This window comes from Phacochoerus africanus, chromosome X (assembly GCF_016906955.1).
Source record: "Phacochoerus africanus isolate WHEZ1 chromosome X, ROS_Pafr_v1, whole genome shotgun sequence".
Lineage (NCBI taxonomy): Eukaryota > Metazoa > Chordata > Mammalia > Artiodactyla > Suidae > Phacochoerus > Phacochoerus africanus.
In genome coordinates, this window is record NC_062560.1 from 98,677,009 (window position 1) to 98,702,358 (window position 25,350).

A 25,350-nucleotide genomic window follows, 5' to 3' on the forward strand; every position below is an offset into this window, starting at 1 on the left:
TTTTATGACCATTCCATGTAGAATATCAAAATTTACTAAAGCAAATAACAAGTTTAGTATCATTATCTAAAGACAATTCAAAATTCTGTGATAAACTTAGTTTTCAAACAACTTAAGTACTTCTTCAAGTCTGAGACAAAAGTGAGTAACTATAAAATGGGGCAATTATCTTCAATAATAGTTACCTGAATAACTTTCTCCTTTTAGGATGAATAACAATTATAGATAAATAAGTCATTTTAATAAAATATGTGATTTTAAAAATTAGAATTACTTGAAAATGAAAGATTAAATTTTTTGGCCAAACTTGAAGCATGCATAAGTTCCTGGGCTGGGGACTGAACCTGAGCCACAGCAGCGACATGATGAATCCTTAACCACTATGCCACTAGGGAATTCCTGAAAGATTAAATTTATTAGGAAATAGCTTAAGGATAATTCAATCATATAGCCTGCACTAAAATCCACAATAAAAATAATCAGAATTTGACCTGTCCTACCTTTTATGTAAAGGTTTATCTGACATTTATGTTACACAGTCTATCTTATATAAAGGTGACATCATTTTGTGAAGCTATCCTAGAAAATAATTTTTAAGAAAACATTGCCTACTAAAAATATCATGATGTAAAGAGAATCTAGACTCAACTTACTTTGAATATCCTCTCGAAGTCTATTTTTCCACACTAGAGAACACAGACACAAGCTATCAAATATCTACAAAAAATCAATGCCATGATGTTAAGAAAAGAGATAGAAAGGGAGAAATGAAATCTGAATTTAATTTTTTCATTCAACTTTATCCACAGTTTACATCGGTAATATACATTTAGTGTTCCATTTATTTTTAAATGTATCATAAAAATCAATCATGATAGATCTGTGACCCATACAAACATTTCTGAATTCTTCAAAAAATTCAGTTAGAAAAGTCAATAAACTAGCATTTTGTAAAGATAATTATTAAACAAATGGTAATGTATTTTTACTCCTTATTTCAATTCTAACATATCCAACATCACCTCTTTCTTGTGCCATACAGGAATAAAATTGAGCAGAAGTAGCTATCTACTCATGTTTTAGGGCCTAATAAAATATTTTAGTTTGATTACTTAACCCTCTTCAAATCACAAATCCAATTCAAATAATGATAATTGTTCTTATTTCAATAACTGATGAAGTAAATATATAATAACCATAAAAACCATTTAGAATAAATTTTAAACTTATTTAAAAACTACTAAAAAGAAATACATCAGAGCCTTAGTATAATATGTGCTTGGGGACTATGCCATGAAACTGCCATGGAGACAGTGTTGCCTTTTGCCACTACAGTAAATAAACGGCCATGGTATGGAAATCAAATAGATCCATCTTAAATGCAGTAAAGAATGCTACAGAGGTTCTGGTGTACTTTCCTTTTAAAGCAATAATTAATTGACAAGTAAGTGAAATGCATTAAGGAAATGGCCTATAATTTCACTAATATTTCAATGATATGAAACATGAAAATACTTGTAAAATAATTAACATCTAGATTGATTAACAAGAGGAATCCTACAGCATGATAACTATTAAAGCAGTATGAATGATTGCTGTAGCTTCTGATGATCACTTTATTTGTAACACTGTCAAAATTTCATCTTAAAAACTAACAACTAAGGTATTTATTTGTCATTTCTTACCTTTATTACCCACGCTTTCACTAGGGGAGACTGATTATGTCAAAGAGGTTTTTTTTGTTTTTTTTTTTAAGATCCAACTGAAAAATAGCAACTAATTAGCTCAAGTAAAGTAATAAATTACTAATAATTTAACTTTTAAACCTCTTAGTCTTAAGAAGCTTTAATTATTTCAAAGCTCCAATTTGACCCTTGGGGAATGTAAAGAACACATCTGCATCCTAAAGTCAAAATAATTATATGGCTTCATGCCAACTGATCAAAAAAAGTAGAGTTGATCCTAAACCAACTCTTACTATACCATTTGGCACAATAATTTTTACTTTTTATATATACCTTTGAAATACCCAGGCCAACATTTTTAATAAGTTGCATCCATATTAAGAGGTAACAAGTGCAAATAATCACATATGTAAGATATGATACTTGCCTGACTAGTACAAAAGTAATTATACTAAGATTCTTCTATAGGAAACTGAGTTATTACAGCAATGTTTTTGAAAAATTCCTGCACTACTACCAACATAAATTTTATCCATCTCTAAATTAAACAAGGACTTTATATAACACAGTATACTTATGAAAAGATTTATAGAATGGTTTGTGTTTATTTCAACATCATGTTGAGGATCCATTGAGATTTACTGGATCCAAAAATGGACATTATTTTTGAATAAAAACCTACTCCTCAATTGCTGCTCTCTGAATTTGAATATAACCAAAGGCAGCACACTGATATAACATTCTTGGAAGTCACAACATAAACCCAAACTTTGGCAGTTTTATCAAAATGTCCTTGACAATTAAGTACTTTGCTAGTTCTCAAAAACCTTACTGCTTTGTGTAAGATTTTCAATACAGAAATAAAATACTCTTCAAATAATAATTTTAAAAGATGATTAAGTTTTGCAAAATTAAATAGCATAAATTAAGCATATTAACATTGTTTATCTGAAGACATGAAATAACCAATTTAAGAAAAATGCAATGGACTAAATAAAGACACAAATGTCACAATGTGAGGGAGGTTTATCCTCACATATTACTGAACTTACAAAATCTACTAAAATATTTTAAAATTCCATTGATTCCATTAATACATAAAAAGAAATTGCAAAAATGCTTAAGACTATATGAGTCATCAATTACACAGGCACTTCACATGTAAACAATCTACAGTACAACTGAAAATATTTTGGCACCAACCTATAATACTAAAAGAATTTAATATAAAGCCAGAATTCTGTAATTTCCACTCACTTTTTTTCTAGAAAACTAAGACCAAAGATTGAAGAAATTATGTATAAACTAGAATTACAAGTATATTAAATAACTCAAATATAGAATTATTTTAAATTGGTAAAAATGATTACATTATGCAGACATTTACCAGTATGCTATGATATAAAAAACCTAATTAAATTGAAGCCACATTTTAAATTTAGTATTAATCTTATTGTTAAAATAATCAAGGTTATCAACTGACTTAGTAAAAACAGAATTTGAATTTATCAAAAACTCTTATTAAGTTGATCCAGTTTTCCCCCAAAAGAAGTTTGGGCAATTGGAAATTTAATCTTGATATTTTAACATAATTTTTCTTAAACCTAAGGCCTGATTTAATAAAAGTATTTTTGATTAGACATCCTTACTCATAAATTTGAGATATTTGAAATCACTTCAAATAAATGAAACTAGACACATATGATTTCCAAATGTTATATCAAGCTGTAGAAAGCTGAGATGCCTTGGTTGTAGGTAATTCAAGAAGAGCCTGAACTGTGACACCAACTTTCACAAGACCTCTTTCTTCCAAAATATGATGAGGCAAACAGAGCCTTTCCTGAAAAACAAAACAAATGATATCTGAACATCTGAACATTCACTTTTTAACAGTGCAGCAAAGCTTAAATGTCAGAACTGGGTTTTTGTTTTTTTGTTTTTGTCTTTTTAGGGCCACACCCGCGGCATATGGAAGTTCCCAGGCTAGGGGTCTAATCAGAGCTACAGCTGCCAGCCTACACCACAGCCACAGCATCGCTGGATCCTTAACTCACTGAGCAAGGCCAGGGATCGAACCCGCAACCTCATGGTTCCTAGTCAGATTCATTTCCACTGCGCCACAACGGGAACTCCAGAACTGGGTTTTTAAAACACATTTTTTAGAAAACTTCAAGTAAAAAGTACAGAATTCTAATTAAATTTTAATTTTAAAATGTCTGTTTCAATAGACTTTTATGGTATGGAATTCTATTTCATGAACTGTGTCTTGTTTTTTTTTTTTTTTTGTCTTTTGTCCTTTTAGGGCCACATCAGGGGCATATGGAAGTTCCCAGGCTAGGGTCAAATCGGAGCTACAGCTGCCAGCCTACGCCAGAACCACAGCAACGCTGGATCCGAGCCGAGCCGCGTCTGCGACCTACACCATAGCTCACGGCAACACCGGATCCTTAACCCACTGAGCAAGGCCAGGGACCGGACCCGCAACCTCATGGTTCCTAGTCGGATTCGTTAACCACTGCGCCACGACGGGAACTCCATAAGCAAATATTTTAAATTGAAGTGGTGGTACTAGATACTCCCTAATCTCTCATGCTAGAGCAGAAAGAGCACTTTATTTCCAGCCAAGAGATCTAAGGGCCATACAAAGTACTAAAGGTACTAAAATTCCTTGAGACCCTCTTCATCCTGAAAATAGGACTATGTGAGAAGCAGAACAGTCTATATATGGAAGTTCTTTGTAAACTGTTGTCCTGTATAAAACTGGTCACTCTGGTTCTTTCTACCAGTTCTGAGGTACTGTGGTCTGTGATGTATACAGCACTTCAGTATTTTTTTTTTTTTTTTGGTCTTAAGGTTACTCCCCTCCAGCTTCTAGTGAGGTTGTGTTGCTTCTTATTCTTAGTTCCAACAGTTAGAATTTGATAAATAATAACTGCCTCCTCTTCTAAGTCATCACATGTGTCATATGATCTTCACAACTACATGAAAAAGAGGGTTTAGAAACAACTTTACATTAGGTTTCATTAGCCTTCACTGACCCTCTTTTTTTTTTTTTGTCTTTTGTCCTTTTACGGCCACACCTGCAGCATATGGAAGTTCCCAGGCTAGGGGTCTAATCCGAGCTATAGCCACCGGCCTACGCCAGAGCCACAGCAATGTGGGATCCAAGCCGCGTCTGCGACCCACACCACAGCTCACGGCAACCCACTGATCCTCAACCCACTGAGCGAGGCCAGGGATCGAACTTGCAACCTCATGGTTCCTAGTTTGATTCGTTTCCGCTGCACCACAACGGGAACTCCTGATCCTCTTCTAACAACCTTAATGTCTTCAAGGGTTCTGTATTCACCCTCTTCTGTTTTTACACTATATCCTCTCTTTGGTATTCTCAAAGCCATATCAAATCTGTAAGGGTTTCAACTGAAGCACTGCATGCATGTGCACAACACCAAATAAATTTGGTAGCATTTTTGAAGAAGTAATGCGGTCTACTGCTTCACTTGGGACACCCACTCATCTCAGGAAAATAAGCTAGCAATGCATAAAGTAGGTGACAGAGCATCTACAGGGCCCATCTGGTCTATAACTTGTTTTACAAGTTGGCTAGCATAGTGTTTTACAAATCTAGAAACATTCCTTTTTTTTTTTAAATCCCATGTTTCTCAAAACATTAGAAGCCTTGGCAAGAATGGGCCCCTATTTGCAAATGGTAACAACTGTATCTTCAATCTGATGACTTTCAAATCTTTACTTTCCTGCCAATATCTCTCTATTCATCTCCAGAAACAAATGTCAACCTGATACAGCCAAACAGATGTCCAACAGACATACCAAAATCAACATGTCCATAAGAGAACTACTTCCTCGCTAAATTAACTTCTCCTCTGTATTCTATACCTCAGTCAGTAATATATCACTCAGTCTCTCTCAACATAAACCTGGGAATCATAACAGTCTCTTTCTTCCTTACTCCCATAACTCAATCACCAAATACTACTGATAATATTACCATTTATTTATTTAGGCCACACCCGCAGCATATTGAAGTTCCCGGGCCAGGGATCAAATCTGAGCCACAGCTGTGACCTGAGCTGCTGTAGAGACAACATTGGATCCTTAACCTGCTGTGCAACAACGGGAACTCCAATATGCCCATTTATTAAAAGAGTTCTCAAAAATTATCTTCTCATTCCATTTTTACTGCAACATTTGTTGTCCTCCTAATATTTGGCTTATTTATTCAAAAACCCCTGAAGTATACATTAGAAAAGAGAAAGGTGGTTTCAAATCAACGACATCAGCTCCCACCACAGAACCTGTAAAAAGAGCAAATTAAACCAATGGTAAGCAGAAAGAAGAAAATTATGAAGGTGAGAGAGGAAAACAATAAAATTAAAAAACAGAAAATAATAGTAAAAAAAATCAATGAAACCAAACATTGGTTCACTGGGAAGTTTTTTTAATTCATAAATCACCTAGCTAGATTAATCAGCAAAAAGAGAGAAAATACATGAATTGCCAATATCAGATACAAAAGAAGCGACATCACAAGAGATGCTACAAACACTAAAATCATAATAAGGAGGACATTAAAAACAACATCATAACAATGAGTTTGACAAACTAGATGAAATGGACAAATTCTTCAAAAGACACCACATATTCAAGCTCATATAAGACTAAACAGAAAACTAGAATAGCTCTTTATCTATTAAAGAAATTGAAATTGTAGTTAAAAACTTTCCCACAAAGAAAACCCATTGCCTAGAAGGATTCAAGTTTCAATAATGAATTTGACTAAATATTTAATGAAGAAATAACATCAATCTACCCAAAATCTTCAAGAAAAGCGAAGAGCAGGGAATATTTTCTAACATGTTCCATGAGGTTAACATTACCTTGACACCAAAGCCAAGCAAAAACATTAAAACTAAAGACCAAGAACCTCATTAATATAGATGCAAAAAGTCTAAACAAAATTTTAACAAATTGAATCCAACAACATAAAGATAACAACAAAATCTATCATGACCAAGTGGGGTTTATACCAAGAGTCCAGGTTTGACTTAATATCTGAAAATCAAACAATGTAATTAACAATGTTGTAAAAGAAAAAAAAAATGTTGCCTCAGTAGTGTAGAAAAAGCACTTGACAAAATTCAACATCTGTCCCTAATAAGAACTCTCAGCAAACTAGGATCATATATTTTATAAGGAACTTACATTTTGAATATATAAAGAACTTAATAATAAAAATGTGACTGATTCAATTAAGTCACAACATTTGAAGACCTTTCTCCAAAAACATATATGAATAGTCAATAAGCACACAAAAAGACGCCCAACACCATTAGCCATTAGGGAAACACTAATCAAAACCACAAAGAGATATCACTTCACACCCACAAGGATGACTAAAATAAAAAAGGTTGACAATAATCATTGTTGGTGAGGATATATTGATGGTAGGAATGTAAATTGGAAAATAATTTAGCAGTTCCAAAAAAGATAAATATATAGTTATCATATAACCTAGCATAGAGCAACTATACACTCTACCATATAACCTGAGAGAATTAAGGCAAGTATTCAAACAAAAACATTTCATCAATGTTCATAGCAGCATTATTCATAATAAAAAATGAGTGGAAACAGCCCTGATATCCACCAACTGATGAATAGTAAACAAACCATGGTATATACATACAATGGAATATTACTCAGCCCTGAAAAAATGAAGTACGGGCATGCCTCAGAGATATTGAGAGTTGAGTTCTAGATCACCAAAATAAAGTAAATATTGCAACAAAGTGAGTCATACGAATTTCTGTTTCCTAGTACATATAAAAGTTTTGTTTACACTATACTATAGTCTACTAAGTATGCAATAGCATTATGTCTAACAAAACAAACCGTTATAAAAAAAAATACCTTATTGCTAAAAATGCTAATCATCATCTGGCAATGCAGCATTGCCACAAACCTCCAATTCATAAAAAAAAAATGCAGTATCTGTGAAGCACAGTAAAGTGAAGTGCAATAAAACTAGGTATGTCTGTACTGCTTTATGCTACAACATGGATTAACCTAGAGAGCACTGTGCTAAGTGAAAGATACCAGATATCATATTTTATGATATCATTAATATCTCCTCTCCAGAATAGGCAAATTTATAGAGATAGAATAGAGGAGGGACTGCTAACAGGTAAGTGGTTTCTTTCAAGGGTGATAAAATATTCTACACTTAGAGTGTTGCCCAACTCTGCGACTATAAGAAAAACAATTTAATTATACACTTTAAATGGGTAAATGTTTTGGTATGTTAAATATGTCTCAATAATAAAGTTTTTTTTAAAAAAAGCAATGCGTGTGCCCAATCCCAAGCCTAAAAAAAGATAATTTCAACCTATATCTTTCAACATGTTAAAAAATAACTAAAACTTGATTACAAACCTAAATGCAAAACTTAAGACTGTAAAACTTCTAGAAATATAGGAGAAAACCTTTGTGACCTTAAGTTATGCAAAGATTTGTTTAACACCAAAAACATAACTGATTTCTTTAAATGACAAATGTTACTCCAAAGCATCAAAATTTCTGCTCTTTGAAAAATACTGTAAGGAGAATGAAAAGACAAGTCAAAGACTGGGATACAATATTTTTAAATCACACATGTGATAAAGAATTTTATCTATAATTTATAAAGAAATCTCAAACTCAGTAATTAAGAAAACTCAATTTAAAAAACAGACAAAAGTTTAGAAACACTTCATTTTACATATGGCAAATCATCATACAAATGGCAAATAAACCCTTGAAAAGATGTTCAACATCATGAATCTTCAGGGAAATGGAAATTAAAACCACACTGATGGTAAGACCAGATACTATAAAATTCTTAGAGGAAAACATAGGCCAAACACTCTCTGACATAGACCACAGCAATATCTTCTCAGATCCACCTCCTAGAGTAATAACAACAAAAACAAAAATTAAAAAAATGGGACGTATTTAAACTTGAAAGTTTTTGCACAGAAAGGAAATCATAAACAAAACAAAAAGACATGGAGTTCCCATCGTGGCGCAGTGGGTAACGAATCCGACTAGGAACCATGAGGTTGCGGGTTCGGTCCCTGCCCTTGCTCAGTGGGTTAAGGATCCGGCGTTGCCGTGAGCTGTGGTGTAGGTTGCAGACGCGGCTCGGATCCCGAGTTGCTGTGGCTCTGGCGTAGGCTGGTGGCTACAGCTCCGATTCAACCCCTAGCCTGGGAACCTCCATATGCCACGGGAGCAGCCCAAGAAATAGCAACAACAACAACAACAATAACAACAACAAAAAGACAAAAAAAAAAAAAGACAACCCACAGAATGGGAGATAATATTTGCAAATGAAGCAACTGATAAAGGATTAACCTCCAAAATATACAAACACCTTCTACAGCTCAATTGCAAAAAAACCCCAAACAATCCAATCAAAAAATGGGCAGAAGATCTAAGTAGACATTTCTCCAAAGAAGACATATAGATGGCCAAAAAACACATGAAAAGATGCTCAACATCACTAATTATTAGAAAAATGCAAGTCAAAACTACAATGAGGTACCATTTTACACCAGGCAGAATGGCCATCATCAAAAAATCTACAAACAGTAATTGCCGGAGAGGGCATAGAGAAAAGAGAACCCTCTTACACTGTTGGGGCAAATATAAATCAGGGCAGCCACTATGGAAAACAGTATGGAAGCTCCTCAAAAAAATAAAAATAGAATTACCACATGATCCAGCAATTCCACTCCTGGAATCTATCCACAGAAAACTATAATTTGAAAAGATATATGCACTCTAATGTTCATTGCAGCACTATATACAATAGCCAAGACATGGAAGCAACCTAAATGTCTATTGGACAAGAATAGATAAAAAAGATGTACACATATACAATGGAATATTACTCTGTCATTAAAAGAATGAAACAAGGCTATTTGCAGCATTATGGATAGACCCAGAAATTATCATACTAAGTGAAGTTAGACAGTGAAAAACAAACATCATAAGATATCACTTATATGTGGAATCTAAAAAAAGAATACAAATGAACTTATTTACAAAATGGAAACAGACTCATAGACTTTGAAAAAGTTATGGTTACCAAAAGGGACAGGGAGTAGGAGAGACGGACTAGGGGTTTGGAAATGGCATATGTACACTGAGGTATATGGAATGATTGGCCAAAAGGGACCTGCTGTATAGCACAGAGAACTCTACCCAATATACTGTGTTAATCTATGTGGGAAAAGAATCTGAAAGAGAATGGATGTGCATATACATATCACTGAATCACTTTGTTGTATAGCAGAAATCATCACAATCTTGTAAATCAACTATACTTCAATAAAGCTTTAAAAAGTGAAAGAAAAAATAGACAAAAGATCAAAAGATTAGAACAGACACTTCATAAAAGAAGTCATACAAATGGCAAATAAGCCTTTGAAAAGATGATCAGTATCATCAGTCTTCTGGTAAATGGAAATTAAAAGCACACTGACAAATCGGTACATACCTATTAGAATGGATAAATTAAAAAAAAAACACTGACCATACTGAATGTTATTGAGGATGTGGAGGAACTGGAACTCTCATACACTGCTGATGGGAATGAAAAATGGTACAACTATTTTGGAATAAAGTTTTATACTTATAATGTTCAGCATACACCTGCCGTATTTTCCAGTCATTCCACTCCCACGTATCTACCCCAAATTAAAGAACACATATATCCAAAGACTTGCACATAACTGTATAGCAGCTTTATCTGTAGTAGTCCCTGAAACTGGAAACAATCCAAATGGCCATCAACAGGTCAATGGACCAACAAACTGTGGTATATTCATATAATGAAATACTACACAACAATAAAAAGGAATGACCTATTTATACATGCAACAACATTGCTGAGTCTTAGGATAGTTATACTGAGTGAAAGAGGCAGGAAAAAAATTGTATATATTCTATCATTCCAATTTTATACACCTCCAGATAGAAAATGCAAACTAAAATAGAAAGCAAATTAGTGGATGCCTGGCGAAGAAAGGATTGCAAAGGGACACAAGGATGTGTTCATTATCTTGACTAAAGTGATGATTTCATGGTGTATGCATGTGTCAAACCTTATCAAACTGTATAATTTATTTACATGCACTTTACTATATGTCAATTATACTTCAATAAAACTGTTAAAAATACAGAGAGTTTTGAATGGCCCCTCCATTGCCCCCCTTATGGTGAGGATAGGTAAGCTACTAACCCTGTCCTAGAACAACAAGCTGGAGAGAGAAGAGTAAGCTAAGTAAAATAGTTTTTGTAAGACCTTCCCTTTTATCCTCCTTGCCTAATGTATCAAGCAGGTATCAGAAATATATTGGACTGTATTTTCTTTCAAGAAAAAGAACAGAAATAGAAAGTATACATGTTAGAGGGTAGGCTCTGGAATTAGAACAGCAGGGTTCAGAGTTTGGCTCCTCCACTGTTTACTAAAAGTGTGACTCTGAACAAGTTCCCTCATTCATTCAATAAATGTTTATTGAGAACCCTCCCTCCAAAAATTCTTAAAACAAAAATTCTTAAAATGACAAAATGTATACAATGCAATAACTTTAAAAAGCCTTCCTAATTGTTCTATTTTCACACTAAGAGATTAAGAGTACAAAAAAGAAAGAACATAAAAATTTTAAGAATTAAATTTTTAAAACATCATGTCAAGCACAGATAAGTAACTAGAGGACAACGACATGAGATTTCCAACTTACAGAGTAATTCAACTGATTTCTCTATAAATTATATATATTCACTTGAGGAAAGACGTTAAAGTAAAACTTGTAGACCACATTGCTTTGACACTATTGAAAAGATAACTTAAATAAGCACAACTCAATATATATGTTTATATCAAATGTTGTCAATTATATCTCAAAAATCTAAACTTTAAAAAATAAAAGAAAAAAAGTACAACTAGATTGTGGTCTGCTAACAATTCCATGTTCTCTCAATAGTTAGTCATGTTGATGTTCGGCTTACAATGTTTTCAAAAAAAGCAGTATTTTGATTTTTCATTTTCATTATATATTTACAATATTGCTTTATGGTATACTATAATTTTTTTTTTGTCATGCAACACTTTTTATGTTTTTTTTGTTATTTTATTGGTGAGATCACTGGGTTTTTTTTGTTTGTTTGTTTGTTTTTTTGTCTTTTTGCCATTTCTTGGGCTGCTCTCGAGGCATATGGAGGTTCCCAGGCAAGGGGTCGAATCGGAGCTGTAGCCTCCGGCCTACGCCAGAGCCACATCAACGCGGGATCCGAGCCGCGTCTGCGACCTACACCACAGCTCACGGCAACGCCAGATCCTTAACCCACTGAGCAAGGGCAGGGACCGAACCTGCAACCTCATGGTTCCTAGTCGGATTCGTTAACCACTGCGCCACGATGGGAATACTATAATTTTATAGTATTGCAATTATTACATGAAACATAAACAATGTCAGAAAAGTTTATTCACTGAGGTATTATATGTTACTAAGATTTCCGATTTGAATATTATAAAGTTTAAGATGCTGTTCACACCCAGAGTTCCCATTGTGGGTTAAGGTGTTGGTGAGGATGCAGGGTTGATCCCTGGCCTCATTCAGTGGGTTATGGATCTGGTGTTGATACATGCTGCAGCACAGGTCACAGATGTGGCTTGGATTGGTGTAGGCCACAACTGCAGCTCCAATTCAACCCCTGGCTCAGGAACTTCCATATGCTGCAGCTGCAGCATTAACAGAGAGAGAGAAAGAAAATGTTCCCACTGAATGCAAATTTTCTAATCAGAGCTTATCCACAGATTTATTAAAGGACTCCAAATTTCCTCCATCAGGAAAAATATAAGCAGCAATGTCTTCAAACCAACTTGTCATATGGTCTCTAACTTATGCTTAATTGATGATGTATATGATCAGTAAATTTTTCTATATATAAAGCTGTTTTATAATCACTTTAAAAGCAGCTTAAAAACCTTGATTAGATATCTGTTACAGTTAAAGCTGGAACTCAGTAAAAGGAACCAAGGGAAGGTATTCATTTTAATATTCAGAAAGCATTATTAATTCCTATGTGAAGAAGAATTCAGCTTGCATGTAATAAATTAACATTTAAATGATTATTTTATTAGAAAAATAATTACCTGTGAGACACCCAACTTTTTACAAGCATCAAGAAAATTTTCTACATTTCTTCGACATTTTGCCATGCTCAGTTTAGGCTGTAAAGTTAAAAAAAAAGTATATTTTCAGGTATATTTATTTATAAATATTAATCAAAACTGAAAATTAAATTTATTGAGGTGTATTATTTAAAGACTATTTCAAGAAGCTCTATCTTCCTTTAGAGAACTGACAAACTATAGACAAAACTTACCACTGCTGGTGATGGCACATGAATACTAGCTACAGAACGTGGCCTTATGTGATTGGCTAAATGGCAAAGAACAACCCCATCCATCAGTGCAGCTCCAATGTCATCAGGCAAAATTACTTTTAACCTGGATTCGAGATTCTATAAAAGAAATGAATATAAATCACAGATATTCTATCTAAATACATGTTATATATTTATATTATTATCATTACATAATCCAAAATTTTAAAGAGTACTGGAAGATACAAACTATTTACATTTAGAATGGATAAGCAATGAGGTCCTACTGTATAGCACAAGGAACTATGTATATCCAATCACTTGCGACAGAACATGATGGAAGATAATATGAGAAAAAGAATGTATAGGAGTTCCCGTCGTGGTGAAGTGGAAACGAATCCGAGTAGGAACCATGAGGTTGTAGGTTCGATCCCTGGCCTCACTCAGTGGGTTGAGGATATGGAGTTGCCATGAGCTGTGGCGTAGGTCGCAGACGCAGCTCAGATCTGGCGTTGCTGTGGCTGTGGTGTAGGCCGGTGGCTATAGCTCCGATTGGACCCCTAGCCTGGGAACCTCCATATGCCGAGGTGCAGCCCTAAAAACACACAAAAGAAAAAGAAAGAAAGAAAAAGAATGTACATATATGTATGACTTGGTCACTTTGCTATACAGCAGGAATTGGCACAACATGGCAAGTCAACTATACCTTAAGAAAAAAAAAAACCCAAAAAGAATGTATGTATGTATAACTGAATCACTCTTCTGTGCAGCAGAAATTAACACATTGTAATCAATTATTCAATAAAATAATTTAAAAATTTAAAAAAGAATTTTAAATATCTGTTAATTTTCCAAGCTGAACTCATTTCTACAAAGCATACTTGAAAGGTCAATCTGACTTACATTGCGAAGTTGTCGTATTTGCTCTCGTTCTTCTCGTAGATGTTCCATCTTTCTTCTCATTGTAAAACCAGGATCTGCTGCCCCATATTCTTGGCGAGATGAGCGGCTAAAAGCTATTAAAAAACCAAAATTTCCTAGCTTATTACAAAGCTAATAGGAAGGATCAACCATCAGTGAGGAAAGAGGTATGATAAAAAGAACTAGTATAAAACTACATAAACCACTATTATTATTAATTAATTCTAAATATTTTTTGCATACTTATTTGCATAACTGAAAGCAAGAGGGAAGACAGGTGTAATGATTTCTACCACCTACATATGTTCTTACTTAAAAATACGTTATTAGAAACTTATGATCCAGGTTAAAAATTATTATTGAACACAAATCAACCTTTATTATCTTTAAAGAAAAAGGAAATTATTCTTGAAGGTCAATACAGTTATTCAGGAATAAAAACTATAATTCAATACCTTGCCAAGTAACATGGATCCATTTTCTTTTGGGCTTGCCAAATTCGAAAAGATCCCTTTTTAAAACCACAATATAATGGAGTGCTATAATTTCAAACAGTGTTTGGTCTGCTGGCAGAGTGGTCATTCTAATAGCAGTCACAGTAGAGTAGAAATAAGACTGCAGTATATTTAAGGCAAAAAGCTGAGGTTTCAGGAGCTTGAAGGTAAAGAGGAAGAAAGAAATGGGGAATGGGAATTGGAAAAACAAATAAGGTTAAGAGAAAATTACTTTCAGGAGAGGGGAAAGAATCTATGTGTACTTAAAACTATGGAATCAATCCCATTTAAGCTCAGAAACTCTAGTTTCATATATAATCAATAAATTATATTTACAGAGTATATATTTACCTGATCTAGGCTTCAAGCCAAAGGGACCATGTGTAAAACCATCAGTTCTATCATACTCCTAAAAATAAAACAAAACAAAAAACAAATAAAACCTCTTTTCTTTCAAAATAATCAAGGCAGTAATTCATATCCATCCCAATTTGAGAAGTATTTATTTTTTCCATGATTAGTGGAGTAGAAAAAGGTAAACTACATTTCAATTCAAATAGATATATTACTTTTAAAAGGTCTATAAATATTTGCTAAATGACCTGAGCCTTTATATACTTCTCTCTCACAGCATAAGGAAAATGAAAATCATTAAAGCATATAAAATAAACAGATACTACTTTTTGAATGAAGAACCAGATGAAAGCCTCACTTAAAATGAAAAAAAAAAAGTTGCAATGAGAAGATAGTGAAATTAGCAACACCTACTCAAGTATCTACTATGAACTTAACACTCAGTATAATCTGAGGCAAATACACATTCATACTAATTGGGGCTGCAAAGTGGTAGATAACAAAGTATTATTTCCTCTATCTGAATGCACATTATTTCAAAGCGCTTCCACACAACAGTATGCTGTGGAAAGAACTGTGGTATGTTTTATTTTATTTATTTGTCTTTTTTTAGGGCTGCACCGCGGCATATGGAGGTTCTCAGGCTAGAGGTCTAATCAGAGCTATAACTACTGGCCTACACCACAGCCACAGCAACACGTGATTCGAGCCACATATGTGACCTATAGCACAGCTCACAGCAATGCCGGATCCTTAACCCACTGAGCAAGGCCGGGAATCAAACCTGCGTCCTCATGGATACTAGTCAGATTAGTTTCTGTTGAGCCGCGATGGGAACTCTGACTATGGAGTTCCATATTTTAAAAATCTGAACTTAGAGTCAGAAAGCTTAGCCTAAGTCTTGAACAAAACATTTAATTTCTCTATTACTGTTCCTTCATCTTTAAAATGGGATGTTTGTGAAAATTAACTGAGATGACTAAAAGAAAGTACTTTGTAAATTACAAAATGGAAGATAATGCAATGTTAGCGGCATCTTATTTAATCTGTACAACGAAGTGTGGGCTTCTATCATATACTGACTGGAGTCTTTAGGAAGTTATCAGTCTCTTTAGCTATAAAATGATGAAGATAATACCCAGTTTACGGGACTGCTCTTAGGTTTAAACGTATAGACAAGCACTTTGTTAATAGTAAAGCACTATACTAATTGTTTTTAACATTTTTCTTTCACAGATGAAACTGAAACAATTAGAATTCTGTTGACTCTGAATCTTCTGATTAGCATGTGATAAGTAGTTCCAGCTGAATGTCAGTTGAGCTACTAAAATACATACTCACTACTCTATCTGTCCACAAGCCTCACAGTTTGTCTTGATTATTTCGGTTAAAGTGTTATGAATTTCCAGACAAAAATTTCATTTATCCAAATGCAAGAAAAATGTATTATAAAAGCAATATAATTTGTTTGAGAAAACTGGCATTAATACTCTCCTTATGAGCATAGATCTTAAAATCATAAAGCCACTAGGTAAATAAGTCATCACTTACATTTATTATAACTGAAAGTAAAAGAAAGGATTTACAAAAGCATGTGACAAAAACTAATTTTAGGATATCTTAATTTAAATTATTTTCTAAAAGAATATAAACCATTTTACCTGCCATATAATTTAGAAACATGCTTATAAAACAATGCCCAAATCCATTTAAAAGTTTTATAATGCAACTCAACCAAAATAACAAAGACTCCTGACTTTTCAAAAAATTAACACCACCCACATAAAATGAAATACTACCTAATTAACCAAAGTTATACAGTAAATTTGGATCATCCAAACATTTAGACAAAGTCCTGAATTCACCAAATGAATGCATAATCATTTATTTACTAATGCCAATACACTTTTAGAATACTAAATAAGATAATCTGAAGTAGAAGAGAGACTATTTAGAATTTTTTTAATTTATCTCTAATTTCAAAGCAATAGGTTTAACTAAATTAGAAGAGTCAATTATTCAAACCACCAGAGTCTTTAATTGAGATCTCAGAAACACTAACTTCTGTCTACCCCTTTTCCCCACATTTCTGCCTTAGGTCTAAGATGCTAGGAAGTATGTACCCTCTTGTCGATAGGAACAACCCACTTCAGGGATGTTTCTCGTGGAAAAAGGAAGTTTTTCTTGCATTGCTTTCAGACCTAATTGGTTATGAGAAAAAACCAAAGGCCATTGCACAATGCTGAAATACTTTTTTCAAATTCCAAATTTGAAAGCTGTTCTTATCATTTTTTTTAAAATATGGATGAATTTTAAAACATAAGTTATTTATAAACTGAATTATTTTCTGTGATTTATAGGCATTTTCCAGTATGTAATTTAAGTGATTTTGTAATGAATATTTGTACAAAAATATGGTTTTCTTAGAATTCTTTATAGGCTAAGTTGTACAAATTAACCTATCAACTTTTAAATACGGGTAAATAAATTACATTTAAAAAAAAGAGAGATGAAGTTAGAGAGAAGAGACAAATAAACCTACATAAACACATTAAAAACATAACTTGTACCTCAGATGATACTGGAGATTGTGGTGATATATTAGCATTATCACTGTCTTGCTAAAATATAAAAATAAAAATATGAAAAATGAAATTAAAATATGAATGATGATTTAGACACATAAAAGGAAAACTGAAAATTTTCTGATCAACTAACTACTCAAGGAAGAATCTGGAGAATACCATCTACCACCTTGCCAAAGTGTGATCTGTGGACCAGTAGCATCAGCATCCTCTGGGAGTTTGTTAGAAATGCAGAAGCTCAGGCCCCTCCCAAGACCTACTGAATCAGAATCTGTATTTCAGTAAGATCCCCAGGTGATTCATAAGCACTTAAAATTTCAGAAGTAGTATCTACTCATATCAAATATTTTCTTATAAATTTATTTCCTTTAAATATTACAAATGAAAAACCTTTCTATAGTTCTTAGAAAATGTCCATGTGTTAAGATTAATTCCTGACGCGAAATGGCAAAAATATGATACAACCTGAGACAGGCACATGGAGGCGTGTAAAATTCCATCAACCCAAACAATAACGTTTACCTGGAAAATTATGTACATGTAACACAGGCTTAGAAATAAGGACAAAGAATTGGATGGCATAAAGTAAAATGAAATGATCCACGTATTTTTGATGACTACTACTAAACAAATACAAAATCTTAACATTTAACCTTGAATGTGCATACCACATAAGACATGTATTCATCATTCAACAAATGATTACTGACTACTATATGTCAGACACTGGTGTTAGACACTGGGAACATTGAAATTTAGTAAAATGTCATCTACTCAAGGATCTCTCAGTGTGTGTGTAGGGGGAGATAGTATCATTACACAAGTAATACAATTTTTTCACTACAATAACAAAGCTGTATATATATCATATTTATAAGGTACAGATAAGGGGCACTTGGGGAAAATGATGGGGGTGGTGGAGAAAGGCAAGTCTCCTGAGAAAGTGAAAAACTGAGTAGATGTTTACCAGAGAAAGAAGGAAACAATATTTTAAGATGAGAGGACAACAAGGACAAAGGCACAGAAGCAATAAGCGAAAGGATGTGTGCAGAAAACCTTGCTGTTCTGTATTTTGGGAGAGTACAGTGAAAGAAGGGCAAATCATGAGTTGAGGCTGATGTGGTAAGCAGGAACTTAATCAATAAGGACCTAGAATTTACTTTCTAAGTGATGAGGTGACACTAAAGGTTTCTAAGCAAGAGAATGGCCTCATTATATTTGTGTTCTCTGAAACAATCACTGGCATCAGAGAGGAGAATGGACTGAAGAAAGGGAGAAAAGCAAAGATGCTATTGGAGTAGTACACGCAAGAAATGATGAGGGCCTGTGCCAGAGCAGAAACAGCAGAAATGCAGGTAGAGAATATATTCAAAATATTGCAGTATCAAAAAAAGTAGGTTTTATTAACTGATTAGATATTGAAGCAGGCAAGACCAATGTGAATATAAAATATAAAGGGAGAACAGCCAAGCTGAACTTCTAGCTCAGGGTACAACAAATATTTTTTGGGTGATTCCATTTCCTAAAATTAAAGGACTTTTCAGAAGCCCTGCCAATATTCAACTCAAATTAACTACCAATTCCTCCAAACAAAAATACACAAAGCTTAAGTATTTATGATGATAGACTGTATCATTTCAAAAATGCCAGACTGATGCATAGCTTAAAATGATAAAGTAGAAAAATTTATAGTAATGCATAAATCATAGAAGTCTAATTTTAAATATTAAAATAGTATACAGGGTTGTGAGAAGAGATTAATAAATTCCAAAGGAAAAAATCTCAACTGATCAGGTTAATTTAAAAGATAAAATATGGGAAAATAAAATAATTTTAAATTAATGAATTAGGTTTCAAGACAAATGTGGTTTTTTTTCTCTTTTTTAGGGCTGCACCTGCAGCATATGTAAGTTCCCAGGCTACGGGTCAAATCGGAGCTACAGCTGCCAGCCTACACCACAGCCATATCAACGTGGGATCTGAGCCGCGTCTGCTACCTACACCTACATCACAGCTCACGGCAATGTCAGATCCCCAACCCACTGAGTGAGGCCAAGGATGGAACCCACATTCTCAGGATTAGTTTCTACTGTGCCCCAACAGGAACTCCTCAAGATAAATGTTAATAAAACTCTAAAGCTGAACTACAAAGGACATATGGAAATTACATGATTAAATTAATAACTGTATAATATTTTCCAGCTCTTATTTTTGGAGAAAACCCATGCATCAAATCAATAACAAACTGATAGATTACATTTTACTCTGAGCCAACTACATATGAAAAGTGAACATTTTAAATAATTTATATTACCCCCTTTTCTCACCTCGTTTTCATTGCCACTTGAACTCTTCCTTGATGATTTATACTGAAAAATATATAAAGCACATACTTTACTTTTCCTTTAACATATGAATTCTCTAACTAGTAAAATATATATAAGGTATATTCACATTTGGTACTTTTATTCAATTATCTACATTATATATAAAACATAAATTATATGTAAAAATAGATAAACTGTTTAATTACATAACCAGTTTAAATAGTCCTACTACTTAACTAACAGCTAACACAAATAGTACTTTCTATGTGAGAGGCACTGTTCTAAGTAAATACCAAGTAACATTTCCTTTCTAAATCAATCCATTTCCCATTCATTCAGGTTTGCTATGTGAGAGTTGTCTTAAATCCTCCTTTTTCTTAATTCACTACATACAAAACATCAAGTTAATTCTTCCTGTAATCTCTCTCAGACTTAACTTCTGAATTCTCTCAACTACTATTGTACTTTAGGCCCCCTCATGCCTAGTCTGTAATCTCACCATTCAAAAAGGTCATCCATTTTAAGAAACCTACTGATTTTAGGTTAAAAAAGTACCATATTAAAGGTATATATTGGAGTTCCCTGGTGGCCTAGTGATACAGATCTGGCACTGTCACTGGGTGGCTCAGGTCACTGCTGCAGAACAGATTTGATCCCTGGCCCCAGAATTTCTGCATGCTGCAGGCATGGCCAAAAAAAAAAAAATTATATATTGACTATACAATAATAGTGATAACAGCTAACATTCCTACTAGTGCTTACTATATACCAGGCACTGACTGAATTGTGTTACATGTATCAACCCACTTAGTCTTCTTAACAACCCTTAGGTAAATACTATTCTCTCCATTTTATGAGGCACAGAGGTAATATGCTTAATATCGCAAATACGAGAATGTGAAAAAGTGCTTGTTCTGGGGAACAAGAATCAGGGAAATACAGTTATGACAACCACTAAAGTTCTACTGATTCTTCCTCATCAGAAACAATACTGCAGGAGTTCCCGTCGTGGCGCAGTGGTTAACGAATCCGACTAGGAACCATGAGGTTGCGGGTTCCGTCCCTGCCCTTGCTCAGTGGGTTAACGATCCGGCGTTGCCATGAGCTGTGGTGTAGGTTGCAGATGCGGCTCGGATCCTGCATTGCTGTGGCTCTGGCGTAGGCCGGCGGCTATAGCTCCGATTTGACCCTAGCCTGGGAACCTCCCTATGCTGCGGGAGCGGCCCAAAGAAATAGCAAAAAGACAAAAAAAAAAAAGGAAACAATACTGCAAATCAGTTGCAGACTGACGTGTTCAAAACCCTATGTGCAACTCACGACTCTTCTGTTGAATAAAACCTAACTTTCAGATTATGTCCAAATTTTTCTGCCTGGCCTTCAAGGTTCTATTTAATGCCCTCTTTACTGATGAAGCTTTATCTTCCATAACTCTTGGAAAAATAGATAACATACCTGAAAGCTCAACCACAAACTAGAAGATGGGCAGCATTAGAGATTACAAATATAAACCTAAATTCCTCCACTCTCTCTTTATGACAACTATCACTAATCTACCAAGGTGCTCTTCCCAGCTGATCCCAGACATAGTCTCAATATGCTTTTAACCCAACATTTCAGATAGCCACTGAATGTAGTTGACATATGTGAATAAACCTATTTGTCATCCTTAGGCACAATGTTGCTGATACCACTTGTTCTTGTTCTATTCTACATCAATAAAAGAATGACATTTGGACAGTGAACGCCAGGTCCCCAAGTTGGCATCAGTCGTACTAGTGAAGAAGAAACTCATGGATGTCAAAATAGGAAGTGCTCAAGCTTGATACTGATGCAGGATTTCACCCCTAAAGGCCCTGTCGGAGTGTTTCAAAGAGATTACACCCAGGATTACAACTATGTCAGTGTGAAGAAAGGAAGCATCACTGGGGTTTCTATGCTGACATGCTTTTCAGCTACTGCCTTTCTTTACAAAGAACTCATACATGACCATTTACATAAGTACCACTGAAGAAGAAGTCGCAGTCTGCATTCCTGACTATGACCTTCTTTGCCCAGCAGCCCTGATCTTTGCTGAATCCTTTCATATCCTAATTAACACCTGACCAAAGCTAACTGGTAGAAAAACAAAAAACAAAAGAATGACATTTTAGCGAATTATTAGCTAGTATTTATTAAGTGTAAACTGTGTGGCAAGTGCTGTTCTAAGCACTTTATATTATTAAATAATTCAATAGTTACAACAATTCTGTGAAAGAAGATACTATTACAGTCATTTTAAGATTAAAAAAAAATAAGCTCACCAAGATTAGGTAATTTGCCAAAGTCACTCAGTTAGTAGATATCTAAGTAAAAACTGGGGAGCTCCCATCATGGCGCAGCGGAAATGAATCTGACTAGGAACCATAATGTTGCGGGTTTGATCCCTGGCCTCACTCAGTGGGTTAAGGATCTGGCGTTGCCATGAGCTGTGGTGCAGGTCACAGACACGGCTCAGATCCTGCATTGCTACGGCTGTGGTGTAGGCCGGCAGCTATAGTTCTGATTGGACTCCTAGTCTGGAAACCTCCATATGCTGTGGGTGCAGCCCTAAAAAGCCAAAAACAAAAAAAAACAAAAAAAACCCACCTAAGTAAAAAACTGGAACCAAAGTAGTTTACCTTTTGAGGCCAGAGCTCTTAACCACTATGCTATACTCTCATCGCTAAAGCCTGAATGATTAGCAGGAATTTTCCAGGAATAAAAGAATGAGTATGTTCAGAAGAAGAAAAGCACAAAGGAATAAAAAAGCTCAGCCCATACAGAAAACAAAGAATAACTAGTGAGGACAGTCAATTGTCAATTGTGGTACGTAATGAAACTTAGAGAAGTAGCTAAGGATAGCCATAAAGTTTTTTAAAAGACCAAATTTTGGGTTATTAATAATGGGGAGCCAGTAAAGAAGTTTAAGCCAGCGATTTCTCTAAGGACTAGAAAAACTAGAGAAAGGGGGACTGTGAAGAAGTTATCACAAATGCCCAGATATGAAAGAATGAAGGGTCCAACAAAAGCAAGGGTAGTATATATGAAGAGGTGATGAACTGGAGAAAGATGCATGATTAGCATCCTAGTGATCAAAAGGGCAAGATCAAGGATGACTGAAGTATGGAGCTTAGAGAACTGGGTAGATAATACCACTATTAACTAAAATAAAGAACAGAGAGGAGGAACAAGTTCCATGGTGGTGGGGCAGGAGGAGAAAACATACTGAAGTTGAAATACATGGCATCTAGACAATTTAAAAAAGTTATGAGATGTAAATTTAGACCTAGCAGAATATGAGACATCTGGAGTCATGAAAACTCTAGACAGAGTAACAAATGAGGATGAGACTCTAAGAGCAAGTAAAAGAAAAGTTAGCCAGGAATATCAAAAAGAAAGCAGAAGATTCAGGGAACTAGGCCGAAACCAAGAGAGGAGTTTCAAAAAGAAAGATACAGTCATCACTGCCAAAGGCTACACTGGATTTTGCCATTAGTAGGTTCATGTTAGGCTCTAGTAAGGGGCTATTTCAAAGGAGAAATGGAGGTGAAAGCCAGTCCGCAGTGGGTTAAGGAGTGATTAAAAACTGGAGATCAGAAATGGCAAACCTAGCCCTAGAAGAATGCAAAGAGATAAGGCAACAGCTGAAAGGGGAGTGAGGGATAATGGGAAAAGTCTGAAAACATTTATAAGTTGTCAGGTAAAGAGAAAAGACATAGAAGAGGAGTGGATAGTTGATAAAGGAAAGAAACAGAATGATGCAGCAATGAGACGTATTATTGTTACTCAATTGCTATTCTAACTTCAAATATACACGAAAACTTACAAAAATACTTAGTTTTGCATTACGGTACATATTTAAAGGCTCTAAAACTCAAATCTGAATGTACACATAGATTTTAACACATTCCCTAAACCCAACATCTAATTCAACTCAGCTGTCCTCAATTAATATTAGTCTGAATAATTGATGTTTCACTATATCTAAATTCAAATACTACAATAAAGGCCTATTCAGAAACAAAAAGGTCAGTTCATCTCTGAAGCTTATACTAATTTCACAGGAGAGACAGTACCTGTGTGCATAAACCCTGAATCAACAAACCACGTTATTTCACAAGCTCAGTGGCCTTCCCTATTACAGTATAAAATTAACCATGGTCAGAGAAAATACATAAAAATATTTTCCTTGGGGTTAGCCTTTAAATTAAAGGCTATATTTATGAAATCAGATCTATATTTTAAGAGTTATTATAATGTTTCATCACAAAAATAATAAGTTACATTTGATGACAAACATATATGGCATTTAAGTAAGTCAAATAATCCTTAAAACTAATTTGGTATAGTTATTCTAATGCTTAACTTTTTAATGTAGAAATCAATTATCATATGCATTTAGAAATTTATGTTATCATTCTTAAAAGAAATTAAGGATAATTTACAGTGAATATTATGAAGAAAAGATTACATTTTCATACTCTGTTGTGTATCTTATTCAAATAATATTAAAAATTTTTGTAAAAGATTTTTAATAAAATAATGTATTTCCTGGAATATCTTCACTTTGAGAAATGCAGTGATTTTAATTCAGCAGCAATGATATTAAATTTTACTTACTGGAATACTAATCTACATAAGAGTGACCAGGAGTCTAAAGGCATTAATATAACTCTCCTACAATGATTTATTTATTCATATAATCTGACCTAAATTATCTTCTTACTCACATAATTTGCCCAATTATGCTAAAATATTCTTTTACTTGGTTTCAAGGGCTTACCTGAAAAACATACTATCCAAAATCAGTCTTAGCTACTAAGAAGCTGAAGAACTGGATTTCATACACATGCACACACTTTCCATAAATCTGAATAATAGCATCATGAATATTTTACCATGAAACACAAAGAAATCCTGTGGTTCAGTCATTTATATGTGTTAGGATAAAACTGCATAAAAGCTCTGTATGTTTCACAACACAGCAAAGCTAAAGGAGTCATCACTGAAGGGGTTTAGTGATAATTTGATATATATCTCTGGAGTAGTATACCTTAACTATAAATTTAAACTAAGTTCAATACTATATCTTATGAATACACCTTTGATTCTTGAGAAGTAAGTGATTAAGAGAAATTTTCTTTTTGAATGAAAGACACTTCACAGAAATTGATATTTTAATCATGAAAATACTGGCACATCTGAAAAAAGTTTGGACTTCACTTAGAGAGTAGTATCTCAATTTTATACTTTTTTAAGAATGTCAGGAAAAATTGTTGACGTATTCAATTTTTTACAGTGTCCCAACACTGACATCTTCTGACTATTGAGGAGAATTACATATCTCTTTAAAACATTTTCCAGTAACTGAAGCTTATCTTTGCACCTCCTTTATTAACTCTAGAAGAAATTAACATTTGTGGAACAATGGTTATGGACTCTTCAAATATTCATTTGATTTCCTAGCAACTTATAAAAGAGATATATTATAGAATATATACTTAAGCCATAA

At 34.1% G+C, this 25,350-nt stretch overlaps 1 protein-coding gene and 1 non-coding gene across 2 annotated transcripts in view; both read right to left on the bottom strand.

Moving 5' to 3' along the window:
* Positions 1-764: 764 nt before the first annotated feature.
* Positions 765-25,350, bottom strand: part of LRCH2 (leucine rich repeats and calponin homology domain containing 2) — a 104,836-nt gene continuing 80,250 nt past the window's right edge. The window contains exons 15-21 of the mRNA XM_047765556.1: positions 19,821-19,862; positions 17,479-17,529; positions 14,906-14,963; positions 14,043-14,155; positions 13,140-13,277; positions 12,907-12,984; positions 765-3,525 (exon numbers count right to left, since the gene is read on the bottom strand). Coding sequence (XP_047621512.1) covers positions 3,406-3,525; positions 12,907-12,984; positions 13,140-13,277; positions 14,043-14,155; positions 14,906-14,963; positions 17,479-17,529; positions 19,821-19,862 — 600 coding nt within the window. The 3' untranslated portion in view covers positions 765-3,405. The remainder of the gene's footprint in view (positions 3,526-12,906; positions 12,985-13,139; positions 13,278-14,042; positions 14,156-14,905; positions 14,964-17,478; positions 17,530-19,820; positions 19,863-25,350) is intronic.
* Positions 17,024-17,153, bottom strand: LOC125119012 (small nucleolar RNA SNORA35). The gene has a single exon (XR_007132976.1). It is a non-coding gene; the product is annotated as a small nucleolar RNA SNORA35 (small nucleolar RNA).